This window comes from Stigmatopora argus, chromosome 21 (genome assembly GCF_051989625.1).
Source record: "Stigmatopora argus isolate UIUO_Sarg chromosome 21, RoL_Sarg_1.0, whole genome shotgun sequence".
Taxonomy (NCBI): Eukaryota; Metazoa; Chordata; class Actinopteri; order Syngnathiformes; family Syngnathidae; genus Stigmatopora; species Stigmatopora argus.
Window position 1 is genome coordinate 4,417,932 of NC_135407.1, and position 25,068 is coordinate 4,442,999.

General features: G+C 35.4%; 1 protein-coding gene across 1 annotated transcript; it reads left to right on the top strand.

Annotated features, from left to right (window-relative positions):
- The first annotated feature begins 1,136 nt into the window (after positions 1–1,136).
- On the top strand, positions 1,137–24,842 carry LOC144067491 (uncharacterized). Its single transcript, XM_077591307.1, has 21 exons — positions 1,137–1,190; positions 4,779–5,037; positions 5,155–5,211; positions 5,329–5,580; positions 5,689–5,721; positions 5,831–5,850; positions 5,981–5,997; positions 6,079–6,713; positions 6,780–6,870; positions 8,235–8,352; positions 11,122–11,241; positions 12,626–12,745; positions 14,493–14,612; positions 16,324–16,443; positions 18,192–18,311; positions 20,023–20,142; positions 21,886–22,005; positions 23,589–23,706; positions 24,033–24,155; positions 24,257–24,456; positions 24,631–24,842. The coding sequence occupies exons 1-8, from the start codon at positions 1,137–1,139 to the stop codon at positions 6,098–6,100; spliced, it is 714 nt and encodes a 237-aa protein (XP_077447433.1). The 3' UTR covers positions 6,101–6,713; positions 6,780–6,870; positions 8,235–8,352; positions 11,122–11,241; positions 12,626–12,745; positions 14,493–14,612; positions 16,324–16,443; positions 18,192–18,311; positions 20,023–20,142; positions 21,886–22,005; positions 23,589–23,706; positions 24,033–24,155; positions 24,257–24,456; positions 24,631–24,842.
- Positions 24,843–25,068: the final 226 nt, after the last annotated feature.

A 25,068-nucleotide genomic window follows, 5' to 3' on the forward strand; every position in this document is an offset into this window, starting at 1 on the left:
GCTTCAACTGAGTCCGACCGAGTGTGTGCTGGATGTTTCGGAACAAAATGCTGGCCCAACCCACAGCGGCCCTTGAGGACCCCTGTTGCAGACTCTCCAAGCCAGTCCAAGTCTTTTTCTGGACCTATTGTAAACGTTGGCCATCAAAATGCAGACTTTTGACCATTTTGACTCATTTAAGAGCACCTTTGTTGAATGATATTTTACCCATTTCATTATATGCAGCGGTGTATGATGACACTAAAGGCTTTTGATTTGATGTAAAGGCATAGCATCCCATAAAACTAAGCTTTCATTTCAAACTATTCCACAAAATGTAGGTTTTCATAAAGAGCAAAGCTTTCCACAATACTAGTGTCCTACAAGTGCAATCAGTGGATTGCCGTCAGGTGCTTCTTGCAGCCCAACCCCCGTTGCTTCTACAAACCCTTTGCCCACCCCCCAGCTAATTGGTGACGGCGAGGAGGTGATCGTTACGATCCGTCCCAAAAAATGGCAAATGAAAAAGCACTATGTAAACGCTAAACGATTATCCCCCGACTTAAACCCAGCCGGGAAGAAAAATATCATGGAACATTTCAGGATGAATACTTTTAGAGTGACCTCTTACAAAAAAAACAAGAACAATCGCCTCCGCCAAGGACCTTTTTCAATTTAACTTTACATGACAGATAATGGTTTACTTTGAAACCACAGTCAAATAGTCAAGTACATATTGACTTTTGGCTTTTAAGGACGAGAATATATATATGTGTATATATATATATATATATATATATATATATATATATATATATATATATATATATATATATATATATATATATATATATATATATATATATATATATATATATATATATATATATGTGTGTGTGTGTGTAATGGTTTATACTGTATTCAGTTTTATTGATTTGAGAATACACATCTCTTTGGTAGCTATACAAAATAGCTCTGGTCCATCTTATGGTGCCGATATAATTCCGTTTTTCAAAATAAATCATTCATTGATTCAATAATTTTCCGCACCGCTTTACTTCGCAGGGGTTGCAGGGATGCTGGAGCCTATCACGGCCAACTATGGCTTGCCAGCCAATCACAGGGCACTGAGACGAAAACACGCTGATTAACTTCAAATGACTTCAGGTGGTGGGGCTAGGCACACTGTATCTCAGACCTATTGCACGCCAGTCAGGTATAACAATAATTATAACATTTATTTTAATGTCTTACGAGTTAGTTGCTTGTTATAATGAACAAGTGTGCGTTTATTTTGATGTCTTACGAGTTACTTACTTGTTATAGTGAACAAGTGTGCCTTTAGTTTGAGCTGAAGATCGCCATGTTGAGCTCCGCTAAGCAAGCATGGGTTAAGGTTAAACCTCAAGCTTAAATTTTAATGTTATTTTGCTAAATTATGTATTGGGCAAGTATTCATAAGAACCGAGCGGTGTTCTTAACGCGGTGGTTATTGTTACGGGATTCCAACTGTCTTTTTTTGTGTGGAAATATCATGCTAATGAGCGATTAGCACGAGGCTAGCGCTAGCCGCGAATGGCTAATCGCTACGCTAGCAGGGAGTCCACGTAGTGCTTCTAACTGTACTTTATTGTGGATGCTAAATGAGCGTTAGTTAAGCTAATGTTCATACTCCTATGATTTTGTTTGTAAAAATACACTTATTTGTCGGTGCGAATGGGCTCAAAGTTTTGGTTAATGATGTTAAATGCAAATGTGATTGATTGACACACATTGTATGGCATGCACTTGTTGTAGTGTATGTACACGATGGAATTAAGGCTATAAATGTTTGTTTAGAAAGCAGACTAAACTCTGTCCCTGTGTGGCTTTTTTAAGTTGACGGACATCTTCCTGGACAGCGGCTTGAGTTCTAAAAGGCCTGGGGCCACCTGGTCTGACTGCACCACGCCGGCCTGGCTCAGTACCTCCGGGACACTAAAGTGAAGTTCAACCTGGACGGCATGGATGGACGGACAGCATGGACGGACGGACGGCATGGACGGCATGGACGGACGGACGGCATGGACGGACGGCATGGACGGACGGCATGGACGGACGGCAGGGACGGGCGGCATGGATGGACGGCACAGACGGACGGACGGCGGATTTATGGATACTTCTTCACAGTGGAGTTTTGGACACTTTTTCTCCCCAGTGGAGTTTTGGACACTTTTTCTCCCCAGTGGAGTTTTGGACACTTTTTCTCCCCAGTGGAGTTTTGGACACTTTTTCTCCCCAGTGGAGTTTTGGACACTTTTTCTCCCCAGTGGAGTTTTGGACACTTTTTCTCCCCAGTGGAGTTTTGGACACTTTTTCTCCCCAGTGGAGTTTTGGACACTTTTTCTCCCCAGTGGAGTTTTGGACACTTTTTCTCCCCAGTGGAGTTTTGGACACTTTTTCTCCCCAGTGGAGTTTTGGACACTTTTTCTCCCCAGTGGAGTTTTGGACACTTTTTCTCCCCAGTGGAGTTTTGGACACTTTTTCTCCCCAGTGGAGTTTTGGACACTTTTTCTCCCCAGTGGAGTTTTGGACACTTTTTCTCCCCAGTGGAGTTTTGGACACTTTTTCTCCCCAGTGGAGTTTTGGACACTTTTTCTCCCCAGTGGAGTTTTGGACACTTTTTCTCCCCAGTGGAGTTTTGGACACTTTTTCTCCCCAGTGGAGTTTTGGACACTTTTTCTCCCCAGTGGAGTTTTGGACACTTTTTCTCCCCAGTGGAGTTTTGGACACTTTTTTACCGGTGCAGGTAAGTATTTAGGTCTTTTGAGTTTTGATTTGTGGACACTTTTCTCCCTAGTGGAGTTTTGGACACTTTTCTCCCCAGTGGAGTTTTGGACACTTTTTGGACACTTTTCTCCCCAGTGGAGTTTTGGACACTTTTTGGACACTTTTCTCCCCAGTGGAGTTTTGGACACTTTTTGGACACTTTTCTCCCCAGTGGAGTTTTGGACACTTTTCTCCCCAGTGGAGTTTTGGACACTTTTTTACCCGTGGACGTTTGGACACTTTTTTACCCGTGGGCTTTTGGACACTTTTTTACCCGTGGACTTTTGGACACTTTTTTACCCGTGGATTTATGGACACTTTTTTACCGGTGGACTTTTGGACACTTTTTTACCGGTGCAGGTAAGTATTTAGGTCTTTTGAGTTTTGATTTGTGGACACTTTTCTCCCTAGTGGAGTTTTGGACACTTTTTGGACACTTTTCTCCCCAGTGGAGTTTTGGACACTTTTTGGACACTTTTCTCCCCAGTGGAGTTTTGGACACTTTTTGGACACTTTTCTCCCCAGTGGAGTTTTGGACACTTTTTGGACACTTTTCTCCCCAGTGGAGTTTTGGACACTTTTCTCCCCAGTGGAGTTTTGGACACTTTTTTACCCGTGGACGTTTGGACACTTTTTTACCCGTGGGCTTTTGGACACTTTTTTACCCGTGGACTTTTGGACACTTTTTTACCCGTGGATTTATGGACACTTTTTTACCGGTGGACTTTTGGACACTTTTTTACCGGTGCAGGTAAGTATTTAGGTCTTTTGAGTTTTGATTTGTGGACACTTTTCTCCCTAGTGGAGTTTTGGACACTTTTTGGACACTTTTCTCCCCAGTGGAGTTTTGGACACTTTTTGGACACTTTTCTCCCCAGTGGAGTTTTGGACACTTTTTGGACACTTTTCTCCCCAGTGGAGTTTTGGACACTTTTTGGACACTTTTCTCCCCAGTGGAGTTTTGGACACTTTTTGGACACTTTTCTCCCCAGTGGAGTTTTGGACACTTTTTTACCCATGGACGTTTGGACACTTTTTTTACCCGTGGACTTTTGGACACTTTTTTTACCCGTGGACTTTTGGACACTTTTTTACCCGTGGATTTATGGACACTTTTTTTACCGGTGGACTTTTGGACACTTTTTTACCGGTGCAGGTAAGTATTTAGGTCTTTTGAGTTTTGATTTGTGGACACTTTTCTCCCTAGTGGAGTTTTGGACACTTTTTGGACACTTTTCTCCCCAGTGGAGTTTTGGACACTTTTCTCCCCAGTGGAGTTTTGGACACTTTTTGGACACTTTTCTCCCCAGTGGAGTTTTGGACACTTTTTCTCCCCAGTGGAGTTTTGGACACTTTTTCTCCCCAGTGGAGTTTTGGACACTTTTTCTCCCCAGTGGAGTTTTGGACACTTTTTCTCCCCAGTGGAGTTTTGGACACTTTTTCTCCCCAGTGGAGTTTTGGACACTTTTTCTCCCCAGTGGAGTTTTGGACACTTTTTCTCCCCAGTGGAGTTTTGGACACTTTTTCTCCCCAGTGGAGTTTTGGACACTTTTTCTCCCCAGTGGAGTTTTGGACACTTTTTCTCCCCAGTGGAGTTTTGGACACTTTTTCTCCTCAGTGGAGTTTTGGACACTTTTTTACCGGTGCAGGTAAGTATTTAGGTCTTTTGAGTTTTGATTTGTGGACACTTTTCTCCCTAGTGGAGTTTTGGACACTTTTTGGACACTTTTCTCCCCAGTGGAGTTTTGGACACTTTTCTCCCCAGTGGAGTTTTGGACACTTTTCTCCCCAGTGGAGTTTTGGACACTTTTTGGACACTTTTCTCCCCAGTGGAGTTTTGGACACTTTTTGGACACTTTTCTCCCCAGTGGAGTTTTGGACACTTTTTGGACACTTTTCTCCCCAGTGGAGTTTTGGACACTTTTTTTTTTTACCCGTGGATTTATGGACACTTTTCTCCCCAGTGGAGGTTTGGACGCTTTTCTCCCTAGTGGAGTTTTGGACACTTTTCTCCCCTGCTGAGTTTTGGGGACGGACGGCAGGGACGGACGGCAGGGACGGACGGCAGGGACGGACGGCACGGACGGACGGCACGGACGGACGGCACGGACGGACGGCACGGACGGACGGCACGGACGGACGGGACGGACGGGACGGACGGACGGACGGACGGCACGGACGGCACGGACGGCACGGACGGCACGGACGGCACGGACGGCACGGACGGCACGGACGGACAGAGGGATCAAGGTGAGTGCAAAATTCAGCACACCTTGCTAAAAAAATGTAATTAATTTATTGGAAAAATTTCAAAGACTTGAACCTTTTTTTCCCCCGTGGACTTTTGGGCATGAACGGACGGCAAAGATGGACGGCAAGGACGGACGGCAGGGACGGACGGCAGGGACAGACGGAGGGATCAAGGTTAGTGCAAAATTCAGCACACCTTGCTAAAAAAATGTAATTAATTTATTGGAAAAATTTCAAAGACTTGAACCTTTTTTTCCCCCGTGGACTTTTGGGCATGAACGGACGGCAAAGATGGACGGCAAGGACGGACGGCAGGGACGGACGGCAGGGACGGACGGCAGGGACGGACGGCAGGGACGGACGGCAGGGACGGACGGCAGGGACGGACGGCAGGGACGGACGGCAGGGACGGACGGCAGGGACGGACGGCAGGGACGGACGGCAGGGACGGACGGCAGGGACGGACGGCAGGGACGGACGGCAGGGACGGACGGCAGGGACGGACGGCAGGGACGGACGGCAGGGACAGACGGAGGGATCAAGGTGAGTGCAAAATTCAACACACTTTGCCCAAAAAAAAATATTGGAAAATGTTCAAAGACTTGAACTTTTTTTCTCCTCTGCGGACTTTTGGGCATGGACGGACGGCAGGGACGGACGGCAGGGACAGACAGGGGGATCAAGGTGAGTGCAAAATTCAACACACTTTGCCAAAAAAAAAAATATTGGAAAATGTTCAAAGACTTGAACTTTTTTTCTCCTCTGCGGACTTTTGGGCATGGACGGACGGCAGGGACAGACAGAGGGATCAAGGTGAGTGCAAAATTCAGCACACTTTGCAAAAAAAATTCCTTAAATTATTGGAAATTTCCAAAAGCTATAACTTTTCCCCCCCCTGCGGACTTTTGGGCGTGGACGGACGGCACGGACTGATGGACGACAGGGACAGAGACAACTGCAGTGAGTCGGCCACGCCCGCCGGCCCGTGCCGTCGTCCAATCGCAAGCCGAGCCCATTCCACCCGTGTTTGCTCTCTTTCAGCGTGCTTCACGGGTACGTGTAAACTAGGAGTCTTGAGGCCCTGTCGTTGGTGTTAGTGACTGGCGGCCATCTTACGACAGACACTCTGAATTGGCTCAATTCTTCAAACGTTTTGGTTGGAAGGAGGTAAGTGATCCAAGATGGCGGCGCGGGTGGATGCAGCTGGCTCTTGCTCTCCAGTTTGGTGTTTTGTTTCCTCAGTCTTGTCGTTGTTTGCTAACATCTGCCAGGCAAACCTTTTCTACAGTCGCCAGGATTTGGTTGCTCTTGGGAGGAGATGCCATAAATCCATCAGAGCAGATTGCCAACGAACCTGCCGCATGTCCCCGAGGACATCTCGAGACGACCAATTTCGTCATACGCTGCTGTGTATGATGACAATTAGGCTTTTGATGATTCGATGATGATGATCAAGCCCATGTCTGAACAGTTAGCAATCCCTCATTTTCTGTTGCTTTGGGGATATTTTTGCGCCACTTCCTCTTGATTTTGAGGGAATTGATCGCATCACTCACATTACAAAAAAGATAGGGTTGTTGGAAAAAATATTATAGAAAATAATTCAAATTCACAAGATGGGGAAGACGTGCTGGCGGCTGTCATGGAGTTCCGTGCGCATCGGTCGCGCCATGCAGGCAAGCCCCGCCCCCCCAGGGATGGAATTTGGCCGTCCGTCCGCTTAATCGGGTCTTTGCTTTCAGCTGGACGAGAGCGGGAAGTCGGTCTTCACCGTTCTGTGGGGGGACGTGGCCGCTGAATTGAGGAAGGTGAAGAACTGCGTCATCTGTTACGGTGGGTAGCCACAAGAGATTTGGCCGGCTTTTGGTCGGGGGAAAAAAGGCTTTTCTCTGTCCATGAATCGTTAGGCTTTTTTTTTTCTAAAAAAATGACAATGTATACATAGTCATTTTTTTGGAAAGAAGGCTTACAATAGATGGTCGTTTTTTTTTTTTTTTTTAAAGCCTTATACATTGTTTTTGTTTTAAAGCCTTACAAAAAAAAGCCTTAAAAATGACCATGTATAGTAAAGCTTTATTCTTAAAAAAATATATAGTATATATAGTAAGGCTTTTTTTCCTAAAAAATAACATAATATAGTAAGGCTTTAAAAAAAAAAACGACATAGTATAGTAAGGCTTTTTTTCTTAAAAAAAACGACAAAGTATGGTAAGGCTTTTTTCTTAAAAAACGACATAGTATAGTAAGGCTTTTTTCCTAAAAAAGGACATAGCATAGTAAGGCGTTTTTCCCCCTAAAAACGACATAGTATAGTAAGGCTTTTTTCTTTTAAAAAAATGACATAGTATATAGTAAGGCTTTTTTTCTTAAGAAAAAACCACAGTATAGTAAGGCTTTTTTTTTAAATTAAAAAACGAAATATTTTAGTAAGGCTTTAAAAAAAGACAGATAGTAAGGCTTTTTTTTTAAATTAAAAAACGACAGATAGTAAGGCTTTTTTAAATTAAAAAACGACACAGTATAGTAAGGTTTTCCTAAAAAACGACATAGTATAGTAAGGCTTTTTTCTTAAAAAAACGACATAGTATAGTAAGGCTTTTTTTCTTAAAAAAACGACATAGTATAGTAAGGCTATTTTTCCCTAAAAAACGACATAGTATAGGAAGGCTTTTTTTCTTAAAAAAAAACGACATAGTATAGTAAGGCTATTTTTCCCTAAAAAACGACATAGTATAGTAAGGCTTTTTTCTTAAAAAAACGACATAGTACAGTAAGGCTATTTTTCCCTAAAAAACGACATAGTATAGTAAGGCTTTTTTCCCTAAAAAACGACATAGTATAGTAAGGCTTTTTTTCTTAAAAAACGACATTTGTATAGTAAGGCTATTTTCCCCTAAAAAACGACATAGGCTTTTTTTTTTCTTAAAAAACGACATAGTATAGTAAGGCTATTTTTCCCTAAAAAAACGACATAGTATAGTAAGGCTATTTTTCCCTAAAAAACGACATAATATACTAAGGCTTTTTTCTTAAAAAAACGACATAGTATAGTAAGGCTTTTTTTCTTAAAAAAACGACATAGTATAGTAAGGCTTTTTTCCCTAAAAAAAACGACATAGTATAGTAAGGCTTTTAAAAAAAAAAGACCATGTATAGTAAGCCTCATCTCATTTTCTGAACTGCTTTATCCTCATTAGGGTAGCGGGGGATGCTGGAGCCAATCCCATTTGTCTCCAGGCCAGAGGCGGGGGACATCCTGAATCGGTGGCCAGACGATCTTAGGGTACAAGGAGACGGACAACCACGCACTGTATAGTAAGTCTTTTTTCCTTAAAAACGACATGGTATAGTAAGGCTTTTTTTCCCTAAAAAACGACATAGTATAGTAAGGCTTTTTTTCCTAAAAAACGACATAGAATAGTAAGTTTTTTTTTCTCAAAAAACGACATAGTATACAAAGGGTTTTTTCCCTAAAAAACGACATAGTATAGTAAGGCTTTTTTTTCTTAAAAAACTACATAGTATACAAAGGGTCTTTTCCCTAAAAAACGACATAGTATAGTAAGCCTTTTTTCCCCCCCCCCCAAAAAAAACAGCATAGTATTGTAAGGTTTTTTCCCTAAAAAACGACATAATATAGTAAGGCTTTTTTTCTTAAAAAAACGACATAGTATAGTAAGGCTTTTCCCCCCCAAAAACGACATAGTGTAGTAAGGCTTTTTTTTCCTAAAAAACGACATAGTATAGTAAGGCTTTTTTTCCTAAAAACGACATAGTATAGTAAGGTTTTTTTCCCCCAAAAATGACATAGTATAGTAAGGCTATTTTCCCCAAAAAAACGACATAGTATAGTAAGGCTTTTTTTTCTCTAAAAAAAACGACATAGTATAGTAAGGCTTTTTTCCCTAAAAAAACGACATAATATAGTAAGGCTTTTTTTTCCTAAAAAAACGACATAGTATAGTAAGGCTTTTTTCCCCTAAAAACGACATAGTATAGTAAGGTTTTTTCCCTAAAAATGACATAATATAGTAAGGCTTTTTTTTTTCTTAAAAAATGACATAGTATAGTAATGCTTTTTTCCCTAAAAAACAACATAGTATAGTAAGGCTTTTTTTTTTCTAAAAAAACGACAGTATAGTAAGGCTTTTTTCCCTAAAAAAACGACATAATATAGTAAGGCTTTTTTTCCTAAAAAAAACGACATAGTATAGTAAGGCTTTTTTCCCCTAAAAACGACATAGTATAGTAAGGTTTTTTCCCTAAAAATGACATAATATAGTAAGGCTTTTTTTCCTAAAAAAAACAACATAGTATAGTAAGGCTTTTTTACCTAAAAAAGGACATAGTATAGTAAGGCTTTTTTCCCCAAAAAATGACATAGTATAGTAAGTCTTTTTTCCTTAAAAACGACATGGTATAGTAAGGCTTTTCCTAAAAAACGACATAGTATAGTAAGGCTTTTTTTCCCCTAAAAAACAACATAGTATAGTAAGGCTTTTTTTCCTAAAAACCGACATAGTATAGTAAGGTTTTTTTTTCTCAAAAAACGACATAGTATACAAAGGTTTTTTTCCCTAAAAACGACATAGTATAGTAAGGCTTTTTTTCCTAAAAAACGACATGGTATAGTAAGCCTTTTTTTCCTAAAAAAAACAGCATAGTATAGTAAGGTTTTTTCCCTAAAAAACGACATAGTATAGTAAGGCTTTTTTTCTTAAAAAAAACGACATAGTATAGTAAGGCTTTTTTCCCTAAAAAACGACATAGTATAGTAAGGCTTTTTTCCCCAAAAAAGACATAGTATAGTAAGGCTATTTTCCCCAAAAAACGACATAGTATAGTAAGGCTTTTTTTTTTTCTAAAAAAACGACAGTATAGAAAGGGTTTTTCCCTAAAAAACGACATAGTATAGTAAGGCTTTTTTCCCTAAAAAAACGACATAATATAGTAAGGCTTTTTTTCCTAAAAAAACGACATAGTATAGTAAGGCTTTTTTCCCCTAAAAACGACATAGTATAGTAAGGTTTTTTCCCTAAAAATGACATAATATAGTAAGGTTTTTTTTTTTCTTAAAAAATGACATAGTATAGTAATGCTTTTTTCCCTAAAAAACAACATAGTATAGTAAGGCTTTTTTTCCTAAAAAAACGACATAGTATAGTAAGGCTTTTTCCCCCTAAAAAACGACATAGTATACAAAGGGTTTTTTCCCTAAAAAACGACATAGTATAGTAAGGCTTTTTTTTTCTTAAAAAACGACATAGTATAGTAAGGCTTTTTTTTCTTTAAAAACGACATAGTATACAAAGGGTTTTTTCCCTAAAAAACGACATAGTATAGTAAGGCTTTTTTTCCTAAAAAACGACATGGTATAGTAAGCCTTTTCTTCCTAAAAAAAAACAGCATAGTATAGTAAGGTTTTTTCCCTAAAAAACGACATAGTATAGTAAGGCTTTTTTCCCTCAAAAACGACATAGGCTTTTTTTCCTAAAAAAACGACATAGTATAGTAAGGCTTTTTTCCCCAAAAACTGACATAGTACAGTAAGGCTATTTTCCCCAAAAAACGACATAGTATAGTAAGGCTTTTTTTTTTCTAAAAAAACGACATAGTATAGAAAAGTTTTTTTCCCTAAAAAACGACATAGTATAGTAAGGCTTTTTTCCCTAAAAAAACGACATAGTATAGTAAGGCTTTTTTCCCCTAAAAACGACATAGTATAGTAAGGTTTTTTCCCTAAAAATGACATAATATAGTAAGGGTTTTTTTTTCTTAAAAAATGACATAGTATAGTAATGCTTTTTTCCCTAAAAAACAACATAGTATAGTAAGGCTTTTTTTCCCTAAAAAAACGACATAGTATAGTAAGGCTTTTTTCCCTAAAAAAACGACATAGTATAGTAAGGCTTTTTTTCTTAAAAAACGACATAGTATAGTAAGGCTTTTTTTTCTTAAAAAACGACATAATATAGTAAGGCTTTTTTCCCTAAAAAAAACGACATAGTATAGTAAGGCTTTTAAAAAAAATGACCATGTATAGTAAGCCTCATCTCATTTTCTGAACTGCTTTATCCTCATTAGGGTAGCGGGGGATGCTGGAGCCAATCCCATTTGTCTCCACGCCAGAGGCGGGGGACATCCTGAATCGGTGGCCAGCCGATCTTAGGGTACAAGGAGATGGACAACCACACACACTGTATAGTAAGTCTTTTTTCCTTAAAAACAACATAGTATAGTAAGGCTTTTTTTCTTTAAAAAACGACATAGTATAGTAAGGCTTTTTTTCTTTAAAAAACGACATAGTATAGTAAGGTTTTTTTTTCTCAATATACGACATAGTATCCAAAGGGTTTTTTCCCTAAAAAACGACATGGTATAGTGAGCCTTTTTTTCCTAAAAAAAAAAAAACAGCATAGTATAGTAAGGTTTTTTCCCTAAAAAACGACATAGTATAGTAAGGCTTTTTCCCCCTAAAAAACGACATAGTGTAGTAAGGCTTTTTTCCCTAAAAACGACATAGTATAGTAAGGTTTTTTTTTCTTAAAAAACGACATAGTATAGAAAGGATTTTTTCCCTAAAAAACGACATAGTATAGTAAGGCTTTTTTTCCCTAAAAAACGACATAGTATAGTAAGGTTTTTTCCCTAAAAATGACATAATATAGTAAGGTTTTTTTTTTCTTAAAAAATGACATAGTATAGTAATGCTTTTTTCCCTAAAAAACAACATAGTATAGTAAGGCTTTTTTTCCTAAAAAAACGACATAGTATAGTAAGGCTTTTTCCCCCTAAAAAACGACATAGTATAGTAAGGCTTTTTTTCCTAAAAAACGACATAGTATAGTAAGGTTTTTTTTTCTCAAAAAACGACATAGTATACAAAGGGTTTTTTCCCTAAAAAACGACATAGTATAGTAAGGCTTTTTTTTTCTTAAAAAACGACATAGTATAGTAAGGCTTTTTTTTCTTTAAAAACGACATAGTATACAAAGGGTTTTTTCCCTAAAAAACGACATAGTATAGTAAGGCTTTTTTTCCTAAAAAACGACATGGTATAGTAAGCCTTTTCTTCCTAAAAAAAAAACAGCATAGTATAGTAAGGTTTTTTCCCTAAAAAACGACATAGTATAGTAAGGCTTTTTTCCCTCAAAAACGACATAGGCTTTTTTTCCTAAAAAAACGACATAGTATAGTAAGGCTTTTTTCCCCAAAAACTGACATAGTACAGTAAGGCTATTTTCCCCAAAAAACGACATAGTATAGTAAGGCTTTTTTTTTTCTAAAAAAACGACATAGTATAGAAAAGTTTTTTTCCCTAAAAAACGACATAGTATAGTAAGGCTTTTTTCCCTAAAAAAACGACATAGTATAGTAAGGCTTTTTTTCCCTAAAAACGACATAGTATAGTAAGGTTTTTTCCCTAAAAATGACATAATATAGTAAGGCTTTTTTTTCTTAAAAAACGACATAATATAGTAAGGCTTTTTTCCCTAAAAAAAACGACATAGTATAGTAAGGCTTTTAAAAAAAATGACCATGTATAGTAAGCCTCATCTCATTTTCTGAACTGCTTTATCCTCATTAGGGTAGCGGGGGATGCTGGAGCCAATCCCATTTGTCTCCACGCCAGAGGCGGGGGACATCCTGAATCGGTGGCCAGCCGATCTTAGGGTACAAGGAGATGGACAACCACACACACTGTATAGTAAGTCTTTTTTCCTTAAAAACAACATAGTATAGTAAGGCTTTTTTTCTTTAAAAAACGACATAGTATAGTAAGGCTTTTTTTCTTTAAAAAACGACATAGTATAGTAAGGTTTTTTTTTCTCAATATACGACATAGTATCCAAAGGGTTTTTTCCCTAAAAAACGACATGGTATAGTAAGCCTTTTTTTCCTAAAAAAAAAAAAACAGCATAGTATAGTAAGGTTTTTTCCCTAAAAAACGACATAGTATAGTAAGGCTTTTTCCCCCTAAAAAACGACATAGTGTAGTAAGGCTTTTTTCCCTAAAAACGACATAGTATAGTAAGGTTTTTTTTTCTTAAAAAACGACATAGTATAGAAAGGATTTTTTCCCTAAAAAACGACATAGTATAGTAAGGCTTTTTTCCCTAAAAAACGACATAGTATAGTAAGGTTTTTTCCCTAAAAATGACATAATATAGTAAGGTTTTTTTTTTTCTTAAAAAATGACATAGTATAGTAATGCTTTTTTCCCTAAAAAACAACATAGTATAGTAAGGCTTTTTTTCCTAAAAAAACGACATAGTATAGTAAGGCTTTTTCCCCCTAAAAAACGACATAGTATAGTAAGGCTTTTTTTCCTAAAAAACGACATAGTATAGTAAGGTTTTTTTTTCTCAAAAAACGACATAGTATACAAAGGGTTTTTTCCCTAAAAAACGACATAGTATAGTAAGGCTTTTTTTTTCTTAAAAAACGACATAGTATAGTAAGGCTTTTTTTTCTTTAAAAACGACATAGTATACAAAGGGTTTTTTCCCTAAAAAACGACATAGTATAGTAAGGCTTTTTTTCCTAAAAAACGACATGGTATAGTAAGCCTTTTTTTCCTAAAAAAAAACAGCATAGTATAGTAAGGTTTTTTCCCTAAAAAACGACATAGTATAGTAAGGCTTTTTTCCCTCAAAAACGACATAGGCTTTTTTTCCTAAAAAAACGACATAGTATAGTAAGGCTTTTTTCCCCAAAAACTGACATAGTACAGTAAGGCTATTTTCCCCAAAAAACGACATAGTATAGTAAGGCTTTTTTTTTTTTCTAAAAAAACGACATAGTATAGAAAAGTTTTTTTCCCTAAAAAACGACATAGTATAGTAAGGCTTTTTTCCCTAAAAAAACGACATAGTATAGTAAGGCTTTTTTTCCCTAAAAACGACATAGTATAGTAAGGTTTTTTCCCTAAAAATGACATAATATAGTAAGGTTTTTTTTTTCTTAAAAAATGACATAGTATAGTAATGCTTTTTTCCCTAAAAAACAACATAGTATAGTAAGGCTTTTTTTCCCTAAAAAAACGACATAGTATAGTAAGGCTTTTTTCCCTAAAAAAACGACATAGTATAGTAAGGCTTTTTTTCTTAAAAAACGACATAGTATAGTAAGGCTTTTTTTTCTTAAAAAACGACATAATATAGTAAGGTTTTTTTTCTTCTTAAAAAACGACATAGTATAGTAAGGCTTTTTTCCCTAAAAAAACGACATAGTATAGTAAGGCTTTTTTTCTTAAAAAACGACATAGTATAGTAAGGCTTTTTTTCTTAAAAAACGACATAATATAGTAAGGTTTTTTTTCTTCTTAAAAAACGACATAGTATAGTAAGGCTTTTTTCCCTAAAAAAAACGACATAGTATAGTAAGGCTTTTAAAAAAAATGACCATGTATAGTAAGCCTCATCTCATTTTCTGAACTGCTTTATCCTCATTAGGGTAGCGGGGGATGCTGGAGCCAATCCCATTTGTCTCCACGCCAGAGGCGGGGGACATCCTGAATCGGTGGCCAGCCGATCTTAGGGTACAAGGAGATGGACAACCACACACACTGTATAGTAAGTCTTTTTTCCTTAAAAACAACATAGTATAGTAAGGCTTTTTTTCTTTAAAAAACGACATAGTATAGTAAGGCTTTTTTTCTTTAAAAAACGACATAGTATAGTAAGGTTTTTTTTTCTCAATATACGACATAGTATCCAAAGGGTTTTTTCCCTAAAAAACGACATGGTATAGTAAGCCTTTTTTTCCTAAAAAAAAAAAAACAGCATAGTATAGTAAGGTTTTTTCCCTAAAAAACGACATAGTATAGTAAGGCTTTTTCCCCCTAAAAAACGACATAGTGTAGTAAGGCTTTTTTCCCTAAAAACGACATAGTATAGTAAGGTTTTTTTTTCTTAAAAAACGACATAGTATAGAAAGGATTTTTTCCCTAAAAAACGACATAGTATAGTAAGGCTTTTTTCCCTAAAAAACGACATAGTATAGTAAGGTTTTTTCCCTAAAAATGACATAATATAGTAAGGTTTTTTTTTTTTCTTAAAAAATGACATAGTATAGTAATGCTTTTTTCCCTAAAAAACAACATAGTATAGTAAGGCTTTTTTTCCTAAAAAAAACGACATAGTATAGTAAGGCTTTTTCCCCCTAAAAAACGACATAGTATAGTAAGGCTTTTTTTCCTAAAAAACGACATAGTATAGTAAGGTTTTTTTTTCTCAAAAAACGACATAGTATACAAAGGGTTTTTTCCCTAAAAAACGACATAGTATAGTAAGGCTTTTTTTTTCTTAAAAAACGACATAGTATAGTAAGGCTTTTTTTTCTTTAAAAACGACATAGTATACAAAGGGTTTTTTCCCTAAAAAACGACATAGTATAGTAAGGCTTTTTTTCCTAAAAAACGACATGGTATAGTAAGCCTTTTTTTCCTAAAAAAAAACAGCATAGTATAGTAAGGTTTTTTCCCTAAAAAACGACATAGTATAGTAAGGCTTTTTTCCCTCAAAAACGACATAGGCTTTTTTTCCTAAAAAAACGACATAGTATAGTAAGGCTTTTTTCCCCAAAAACTGACATAGTACAGTAAGGCTATTTTCCCCAAAAAACGACATAGTATAGTAAGGCTTTTTTTTTTCTAAAAAAACGACATAGTATAGAAAAGTTTTTTTCCCTAAAAAACGACATAGTATAGTAAGGCTTTTTTCCCTAAAAAAACGACATAGTATAGTAAGGCTTTTTTTCCCTAAAAACGACATAGTATAGTAAGGTTTTTTCCCTAAAAATGACATAATATAGTAAGGGTTTTTTTTTCTTAAAAAATGACATAGTATAGTAATGCTTTTTTCCCTAAAAAACAACATAGTATAGTAAGGCTTTTTTTCCCTAAAAAAACGACATAGTATAGTAAGGCTTTTTTCCCTAAAAAAACGACATAGTATAGTAAGGCTTTTTTTCTTAAAAAACAACATAATATAGTAAGGTTTTTTTTCTTCTTAAAAAACGACATAGTATAGTAAGGCTTTTTTCCCTAAAAAAACGACATAGTTTAGTAAGGCTTTTTTTCTTAAAAAACGACATAGTATAGTAAGGCTTTTTTTCTTAAAAAACGACATAATATAGTAAGGTTTTTTTTCTTCTTAAAAAACGACATAGTATAGTAAGGCTTTTTTCCCTAAAAAAAACGACATAGTATAGTAAGGCTTTTAAAAAAAATGACCATGTATAGTAAGCCTCATCTCATTTTCTGAACTGCTTTATCCTCATTAGGGTAGCGGGGGATGCTGGAGCCAATCCCATTTGTCTCCACGCCAGAGGCGGGGGACATCCTGAATCTGTGGCCAGCCGATCTTAGGGTACAAGGAGATGGACAACCACACACACTGTATAGTAAGTCTTTTTTCCTTAAAAACAACATAGTATAGTAAGGCTTTTTTTCTTTAAAAAACGACATAGTATATATAGTAAGGCTTTTTTTCTTTAAAAAACGACATAGTATAGTAAGGTTTTTTTTTCTCAATATACGACATAGTATCCAAAGGGTTTTTTCCCTAAAAAACGACATGGTATAGTAAGCCTTTTTTTCCTAAAAAAAAAAAAACAGCATAGTATAGTAAGGTTTTTTCCCTAAAAAACGACATAGTATAGTAAGGCTTTTTCCCCCTAAAAAACGACATAGTGTAGTAAGGCTTTTTTCCCTAAAAACGACATAGAATAGTAAGGTTTTTTTTTCTTAAAAAACGACATAGTATAGAAAGGATTTTTTCCCTAAAAAACGACATAGTATAGTAAGGCTTTTTTCCCTAAAAAACGACATAGTATAGTAAGTTTTTTTCCCTAAAAATGACATAATATAGTAAGGTTTTTTTTTTTCTTAAAAAATGACATAGTATAGTAATGCTTTTTTCCCTAAAAAACAACATAGTATAGTAAGGCTTTTTTTCCTAAAAAAACGACATAGTATAGTAAGGCTTTTTCCCCCTAAAAAACGACATAGTATAGTAAGGCTTTTTTCCCTAAAAAACGACATAGTATAGTAAGGTTTTTTTTTCTCAAAAAACGACATAGTATACAAAGGTTTTTTTCCCTAAAAAACGACATAGTATAGTAAGGCTTTTTTTTCTTAAAAAACGACATAGTATAGTAAGGCTTTTTTTTCTTTAAAAACGACATAGTATACAAAGGGTTTTTTCCCTAAAAAACGACATGGTATAGTAAGGCTTTTTTTCCTAAAAGACGACATGGTATAGTAAGCCTTTTTTTCCTAAAAAAAAACAGCATAGTATAGTAAGGTTTTTTCCCTAAAAAACGACATAGTATAGTAAGGCTTTTTTCCCTCAAAAACGACATAGGCTTTTTTTCCTAAAAAAACGACATAGTATAGTAAGGCTTTTTTCCCCAAAAACTGACATAGTACAGTAAGGCTATTTTCCCCAAAAAACGACATAGTATAGTAAGGCTTTTTTTTTTCTAAAAAAAACGACATAGTATAGAAAAGTTTTTTTCCCTAAAAAACGACATAGTATAGTAAGGCTTTTTTCCCTAAAAAAACGACATAGTATAGTAAGGCTTTTTTTCCCTAAAAACGACATAGTATAGTAAGGTTTTTTCCCTAAAAATGACATAATATAGTAAGGTTTTTTTTTTCTTAAAAAATGACATAGTATAGTAATGCTTTTTTCCCTAAAAAACAACATAGTATAGTAAGGCTTTTTTTCCCTAAAAAAACGACATAGTATAGTAAGGCTTTTTTCCCTAAAAAAACGACATAGTATAGTAAGGCTTTTTTTCTTAAAAAACGACATAGTATAGTAAGGCTTTTTTTTCTTAAAAACGACATAATATAGTAAGGTTTTTTTTCTTCTTAAAAAACGACATAGTATAGTAAGGCTTTTTTCCCTAAAAAAACGACATAGTATAGTAAGGCTTTTTTTCTTAAAAAACGACATAGTATAGTAAGGCTTTTTTTCTTAAAAAACGACATAATATAGTAAGGTTTTTTTTCTTCTTAAAAAACGACATAGTATAGTAAGGCTTTTTTCCCTAAAAAAAACGACATAGTATAGTAAGGCTTTTAAAAAAAATGACCATGTATAGTAAGCCTCATCTCATTTTCTGAACTGCTTTATCCTCATTAGGGTAGCGGGGGATGCTGGAGCCAATCCCATTTGTCTCCACGCCAGAGGCGGGGGACATCCTGAATCGGTGGCCAGCCGATCTTAGGGTACAAGGAGATGGACAACCACACACACTGTATAGTAAGTCTTTTTTCCTTAAAAACAACATAGTATAGTAAGGCTTTTTTTCTTTAAAAAACGACATAGTATAGTAAGGCTTTTTTTCTTTAAAAAACGACATAGTATAGTAAGGTTTTTTTTTCTCAATATACGACATAGTATCCAAAGGGTTTTTTCCCTAAAAAACGACATGGTATAGTAAGCCTTTTTTTCCTAAAAAAAAAAAAACAGCATAGTATAGTAAGGTTTTTTCCCTAAAAAACGACATAGTATAGTAAGGCTTTTTCCCCCTAAAAAACGACATAGTGTAGTAAGGCTTTTTTCCCTAAAAACGACATAGTATAGTAAGGTTTTTTTTTCTTAAAAAACGACATAGTATAGAAAGGATTTTTTCCCTAAAAAACGACATAGTATAGTAAGGCTTTTTTCCCTAAAAAACGACATAGTATAGTAAGGTTTTTTCCCTAAAAATGACATAATATAGTAAGGTTTTTTTTTTTCTTAAAAAATGACATAGTATAGTAATGCTTTTTTCCCTAAAAAACAACATAGTATAGTAAGGCTTTTTTTTCCTAAAAAAAACGACATAGTATAGTAAGGCTTTTCCCCCCTAAAAAACGACATAGTATAGTAAGGCTTTTTTTCCTAAAAAACGACATAGTATAGTAAGGTTTTTTTTTCTCAAAAAACGACATAGTATACAAAGGGTTTTTTCCCTAAAAAACGACATAGTATAGTAAGGCTTTTTTTTTCTTAAAAAACGACATAGTATAGTAAGGCTTTTTTTTCTTTAAAAACGACATAGTATACAAAGGGTTTTTTCCCTAAAAAACGACATAGTATAGTAAGGCTTTTTTTCCTAAAAAACGACATGGTATAGTAAGCCTTTTTTTCCTAAAAAAAAAACAGCATAGTATAGTAAGGTTTTTTCCCTAAAAAACGACATAGTATAGTAAGGCTTTTTTCCCTCAAAAACGACATAGGCTTTTTTTCCTAAAAAAACGACATAGTATAGTAAGGCTTTTTTCCCCAAAAACTGACATAGTACAGTAAGGCTATTTTCCCCAAAAAACGACATAGTATAGTAAGGCTTTTTTTTTTCTAAAAAAACGACATAGTATAGAAAAGTTTTTTTCCCTAAAAAACGACATAGTATAGTAAGGCTTTTTTCCCTAAAAAAACGACATAGTATAGTAAGGCTTTTTTTCCCTAAAAACGACATAGTATAGTAAGGTTTTTTCCCTAAAAATGACATAATATAGTAAGGGTTTTTTTTTCTTAAAAAATGACATAGTATAGTAATGCTTTTTTCCCTAAAAAACAACATAGTATAGTAAGGCTTTTTTTCCCTAAAAAACGACATAGTATAGTAAGGCTTTTTTCCCTAAAAAAACGACATAGTATAGTAAGGCTTTTTTTCTTAAAAAACGACATAATATAGTAAGGTTTTTTTTCTTCTTAAAAAACGACATAGTATAGTAAGGCTTTTTTCCCTAAAAAAACGACATAGTTTAGTAAGGCTTTTTTTCTTAAAAAACGACATAGTATAGTAAGGCTTTTTTTCTTAAAAAACGACATAATATAGTAAGGTTTTTTTTCTTCTTAAAAAACGACATAGTATAGTAAGGCTTTTTTCCCTAAAAAAAACGACATAGTATAGTAAGGCTTTTAAAAAAAATGACCATGTATAGTAAGCCTCATCTCATTTTCTGAACTGCTTTATCCTCATTAGGGTAGCGGGGGATGCTGGAGCCAATCCCATTTGTCTCCACGCCAGAGGCGGGGGACATCCTGAATCGGTGGCCAGCCGATCTTAGGGTACAAGGAGATGGACAACCACACACACTGTATAGTAAGTCTTTTTTCCTTAAAAACAACATAGTATAGTAAGGCTTTTTTTCTTTAAAAAACGACATAGTATAGTAAGGCTTTTTTTCTTTAAAAAACGACATAGTATAGTAAGGTTTTTTTTCTCAATATACGACATAGTATCCAAAGGGTTTTTTCCCTAAAAAACGACATGGTATAGTAAGCCTTTTTTTCCTAAAAAAAAAAAACAGCATAGTATAGTAAGGTTTTTTCCCTAAAAAACGACATAGTATAGTAAGGCTTTTTCCCCCTAAAAAACGACATAGTGTAGTAAGGCTTTTTTCCCTAAAAACGACATAGAATAGTAAGGTTTTTTTTTCTTAAAAAACGACATAGTATAGAAAGGATTTTTTCCCTAAAAAACGACATAGTATAGTAAGGCTTTTTTCCCTAAAAAACGACATAGTATAGTAAGGTTTTTTCCCTAAAAATGACATAATATAGTAAGGTTTTTTTTTTTCTTAAAAAATGACATAGTATAGTAATGCTTTTTTCCCTAAAAAACAACATAGTATAGTAAGGCTTTTTTTCCTAAAAAAACGACATAGTATAGTAAGGCTTTTTCCCCCTAAAAAACGACATAGTATAGTAAGGCTTTTTTCCCTAAAAAACGACATAGTATAGTAAGGTTTTTTTTCTCAAAAAACGACATAGTATACAAAGGGTTTTTTCCCTAAAAAACGACATAGTATAGTAAGGCTTTTTTTTTCTTAAAAAACGACATAGTATAGTAAGGCTTTTTTTTCTTTAAAAACGACATAGTATACAAAGGGTTTTTTCCCTAAAAAACGACATAGTATAGTAAGGCTTTTTTTCCTAAAAAACGACATGGTATAGTAAGCCTTTTTTTCCTAAAAAAAAACAGCATAGTATAGTAAGGTTTTTTCCCTAAAAAACGACATAGTATAGTAAGGCTTTTTTCCCTCAAAAACGACATAGGCTTTTTTTCCTAAAAAAACGACATAGTATAGTAAGGCTTTTTTCCCCAAAAACTGACATAGTACAGTAAGGCTATTTTCCCCAAAAAACGACATAGTATAGTAAGGCTTTTTTTTTTTCTAAAAAAAACGACATAGTATAGAAAAGTTTTTTTCCCTAAAAAACGACATAGTATAGTAAGGCTTTTTTCCCTAAAAAACGACATAGTATAGTAAGGCTTTTTTTCCCTAAAAACGACATAGTATAGTAAGGTTTTTTCCCTAAAAATGACATAATATAGTAAGGGTTTTTTTTTCTTAAAAAATGACATAGTATAGTAATGCTTTTTTCCCTAAAAAACAACATAGTATAGTAAGGCTTTTTTTCCCTAAAAAAACGACATAGTATAGTAAGGCTTTTTTCCCTAAAAAAACGACATAGTATAGTAAGGCTTTTTTTCTTAAAAAACGACATAGTATAGTAAGGCTTTTTTTTCTTAAAAAACGACATAATATAGTAAGGTTTTTTTTCTTCTTAAAAAACGACATAGTATAGTAAGGCTTTTTTCCCTAAAAAAACGACATAGTATAGTAAGGCTTTTTTTCTTAAAAAACGACATAGTATAGTAAGGCTTTTTTTCTTAAAAAACGACATAATATAGTAAGGTTTTTTTTCTTCTTAAAAAACGACATAGTATAGTAAGGCTTTTTTCCCTAAAAAAAACGACATAGTATAGTAAGGCTTTTAAAAAAAATGACCATGTATAGTAAGCCTCATCTCATTTTCTGAACTGCTTTATCCTCATTAGGGTAGCGGGGGATGCTGGAGCCAATCCCATTTGTCTCCACGCCAGAGGCGGGGGACATCCTGAATCGGTGGCCAGCCGATCTTAGGGTACAAGGAGATGGACAACCACACACACTGTATAGTAAGTCTTTTTTCCTTAAAAACAACATAGTATAGTAAGGCTTTTTTTCTTTAAAAAACGACATAGTATAGTAAGGCTTTTTTTCTTTAAAAAACGACATAGTATAGTAAGTTTTTTTTCTCTCAATATACGACATAGTATCCAAAGGGTTTTTTCCCTAAAAAACGACATGGTATAGTAAGCCTTTTTTTCCTAAAAAACGACATAGTATAGTAAGGCTTTTTTTCCTAAAAAAAACGACATAGTATAGTAAGGCTTTTTTTCCTAAAAAACGACATAGTATAGTAAGGTTTTTTTTTCTCAAAAAACGACATAGTATACAAAGGGTTTTTTCCCTAAAAAACGACATAGTATAGTAAGGCTTTTTTTTTCTTAAAAAACGACATAGTATAGTAAGGCTTTTTTTTCTTTAAAAACGACATAGTATAGTAAGGCTTTTTTTCCTAAAAAACGACATGGTATAGTAAGCCTTTTTTTCCTAAAAAAAAACAGCATAGTATAGTAAGGTTTTTTCCCTAAAAAACGACATAGTATAGTAAGGCTTTTTTCCCTCAAAAACGACATAGGCTTTTTTTCCTAAAAAACGACATAGGCTTTTTTTCCTAAAAAAACGACATAGTATAGTAAGGCTTTTTTCCCCAAAAACTGACATAGTACAGTAAGGCTATTTTCCCCAAAAAACGACATAGTATAGTAAGGCTTTTTTTCCCTAAAAACGACATAGTATAGTAAGGCTTTTTTTCCCTAAAAACGACATAGTATAGTAAGGTTTTTTCCCTAAAAATGACATAATATAGTAAGGGTTTTTTTTTCTTAAAAAATGACATAGTATAGTAATGCTTTTTTCCCTAAAAAACAACATAGTATAGTAAGGCTTTTTTTCCCTAAAAAAACGACATAGTATAGTAAGGCTTTTTTCCCTAAAAAAACGACATAGTATAGTAAGGCTTTTTTTCTTAAAAAACGACATAATATAGTAAGGTTTTTTTTCTTCTTAAAAAACGACATAGTATAGTAAGGCTTTTTTCCCTAAAAAACGACATAGTATAGTAAGGTTTTTTTTTCTCAAAAAACGACATAGTATACAAAGGGTTTTTTCCCTAAAAAACGACATAGTATAGTAAGGCTTTTTTTTTCTTAAAAAACGACATAGTATAGTAAGGCTTTTTTTTCTTTAAAAACGACATAGTATACAAAGGGTTTTTTCCCTAAAAAACGACATAGTATAGTAAGGCTTTTTTTCCTAAAAAACGACATGGTATAGTAAGCCTTTTTTTCCTAAAAAAAAACAGCATAGTATAGTAAGGTTTTTTCCCTAAAAAACGACATAGTATAGTAAGGCTTTTTTTTTCTTAAAAAACGACATAGTATAGTAAGGCTTTTTTCCCCAAAAAACGACATAGGCTTTTTTTCCTAAAAAAACGACATAGTATAGTAAGGCTTTTTTCCCTAAAAAACGACATAGTATAGTAAGGCTTTTTTTCCTAAAAAAAAAACGACATAGTATAGTAAGGCTTTTTAAAAAAAAAAGACCATGTATAGTAAGCCTCATCTCATTTTCCGAACTGCTTTATCCTCATTAGGGTAGCGGGGGATGCTGGAGCCAATCCCATTTGTCTCCACGCCAGAGGCGGGGGACATCCTGAATCGGTGGCCAGACGATCTTAGGGTACAAGGAGACGGACAACCATGTACTGTATAGTAAGTCTTTTTTCCTTAAAAACGACATGATATACTAAGGCTTTTTTCTTAAAAAACGACTTAGTATAGTAAGGCTTTTTTTTTCTTAAAAAACGACATAGTATAGTAAGGCTTTTTTCGTAAAAAACATGACACAATGTATAACAAAGCTTTATTCATTAAAAACGACATAGAATAATAAGCCTTTTTTCTCAAAAAAACGACCATGTATAGTAAAGCTTTATTTCCAAAAAAAAATGACATGGTATAGAAAGGCATATGTAAGCTACAGCATGGAGGAAATGTTCCCCGCAAGTTACCTAACGCCTTGCCTTATTTGTTGACAGACTTGTACCGGCGCCCCACGGATTGCGCCTGCATCCAGGAGTCTCCGGCGCCCCAGTGAGCGGAGGCTGACACGGTCATGCAGTTGGGACAGATGCACATCGCCACCGCCTTCGTCATGCCAGGTAGAAAACCGTGTCGCGACCGTAAAGATATTAGCACCGTAGGACAAAAATGTTGTCATCTTAGGCAGTGTTGAGAAATAATTGTCTTTGTGTCATGACAGATGCATTGGACAACGTGGAAGAGGAGTGGGAGGAGAAGAACGGGTGCAGCCGACCGATCGACAAGTCAAGTCCTGCTTGCCTCACCCCGTGACAGCCGTGGGTTTGAGGTGTGTCCCCGTCATTCGGCATACGTGGATGTGGACGAGGGCGACTGGCAGAACAACGCCACCATGCGGTTCTTCGACAGCCGGCGGTTGTGGTGGGAATGCCAACCAATAAAAGTTTGGGTGGCTTATTTGAAATCCTAGCTAATAGCCAGTGTCTTTTGTTTTTTTTAGGCCAATTCTTTTAACTAATTTTTATGTAATGTTTAAATGGAAACTTTAATTTTTAAAGTTTTTCTTAGTAAAAGGTAATGAGTCTTTTGTCGCAGGCACCAAGAGTACGTCTGCGGGACGCGAACCGGCTTCCATTCGACGGTAGGCATATGCTCTACTGTGTGTGCTAAAGGGCCCTCCCACCTTCCCACTAAACTTCAACCGGCTGAGTATTTTCGGTAAGAGGGCGCTGGAGTGATTTTGGCTAAGTGTGTAAGCCGCCTCTCTACTCAGCATGGTCCTGTCCAATAAAAGTTTTCTTGTCTTTTGTTTTTGTAGGCCAATTCTTTTAACTAATTTTGATGCAATGTTTAAATGTCAAATTTAATTTTTGAAAGTTTATTTTAGTAAAAGGTAATTTGTCTTATGTCGCAGGTGTCTCTCCCCGCCGAAGGCGGGGAGAGGCACCAAGAGTACGTCTGCGGGACGCGAACCAGCTTCCACTCGGTGGTAGGTGCATACTCTACTGTGTGCGCCAAGGGGCCCACCCACAC